Source organism: Helobdella robusta, assembly GCF_000326865.2.
Source record: "Helobdella robusta unplaced genomic scaffold HELROscaffold_8, whole genome shotgun sequence".
Lineage (NCBI taxonomy): Eukaryota > Metazoa > Annelida > Clitellata > Rhynchobdellida > Glossiphoniidae > Helobdella > Helobdella robusta.
Window position 1 is genome coordinate 79,971 of NW_008705459.1, and position 1,425 is coordinate 81,395.

At 31.4% G+C, this 1,425-nt stretch overlaps 1 protein-coding gene across 1 annotated transcript; it reads left to right on the plus strand.

The window, feature by feature from the left end:
• Nucleotides 1-878: 878 nt before the first annotated feature.
• HELRODRAFT_153374 (hypothetical protein) lies at nt 879-1,061 on the plus strand (the record flags this gene model as incomplete). Its single annotated transcript, XM_009031911.1, has 1 exon — nt 879-1,061. A coding segment is annotated over one exon (183 nt), but the record flags the coding sequence as incomplete, so codon positions are not given.
• Between the last annotated feature and the right edge of the window lie 364 nt (nt 1,062-1,425).

A 1,425-nucleotide genomic window follows, 5' to 3' on the forward strand; every position in this document is an offset into this window, starting at 1 on the left:
CAGCAATAAGAAATTGTTTGGGTGTTATTAGTGAAGTAATTGCTTTTTTCAATGCTTTTGCAAAACAAAATTTTATAAATAAAAAACATGATAAATTCACAACTGGTTTCACTCTGCGAAACACGATGGGTTGAGAAACATGATGCATTGCTGATGTTTAGTATTGAACTTAAATAATTGATGCGCTAAAGAATATATCTAAATGGAATGACAGAACAACTTCATCAAAAGCAACAACTTTATTAACAGCAATTAGAGAAAGTGATTTTATTGTGTCCTTAGGCTGTGCTGTGCATGTATTCTCTCTAACAAAGGGCCTCAGTGAATTGTTTCAAAAAAAAAGTTTAAATTTACATGATGCAGAAAATTGCATTAAAGACCTGTTTAATGTTTTACAAAAAAAAGAGAGAAAACTGCAAAGAAATGTTTTCGAAAATTTTTAGTGCAGCAGTAAAAATAATAATTGAAAAAAATGGCACTTTTACCTACAAAAGATTTGGGCATCGACAGACATGCCGTGAAAATGTACCTTTTGATTCATTGGAAGAATATTACAGGCGATCAGTTTACATCCCTCTTCTTGATGCACTGATATTGGATATAAATATTCGTTTTTCTAAAAAAAATTTGCAGTGTCTCAAATCTATTCTTTGATGCCAGAAAATATTATTAAACTAAATCATAAAGATGTTGTCGAATCTGTTTCAGCAATCAGTAATTTCTATGGTACAATTCTTGGACTTAGTACCCAACTTGAATTTATATCGGAAGTTGAATTGTGGCAGAGCAAATGCTTTAGAATGAACAAGGACGGAGGAGGAGTCAAATCACTGACTACTGATCTTTCTGTTGTTTGTCATTTGTGTGACCCCGTACAATATCCAATCACTCAGAAGTTGTTCCGTATTATTAAAGCATGTCCAGTTAGTGTTGCCAGTGCTGAACGTAGCTTCTCAACTCTACGAAGAATTAAAATATGGCTAAGAACACGAATGACAGAAGACAGATTAGTCGGATTGGCACTACTTAATGTACACAGAGACGTTTTAGTTAATGTTGAAAATGTAACTGAGCGATTTGCGAAGTCAGGAAATCGTAAAATAGAATTTGTTTTATAAATTGTTATTAGTCAACCTATCAAGATAGTAGGTACCTCGCTAGTCTAATAAAATAAATAAACCCATTTTGTAAAACACTTATAGGATTAAAAAAAGGAAAATAATTTTTTTATATTTATGTATGTACTCATATATGTATATATTGACTATGTTTGATCCAAATCATTACATTTATTATTTTATGACATTAAAAGTTGAAAGTTTTTGATGACATTGCATGCTTTCTTATAAACAGTAATAAAGAGTTGACAAAAATAAACTAAAAATTTTTCTTTTTGTTTCAGTGGGGGGCCCCCCCTCTCTATGG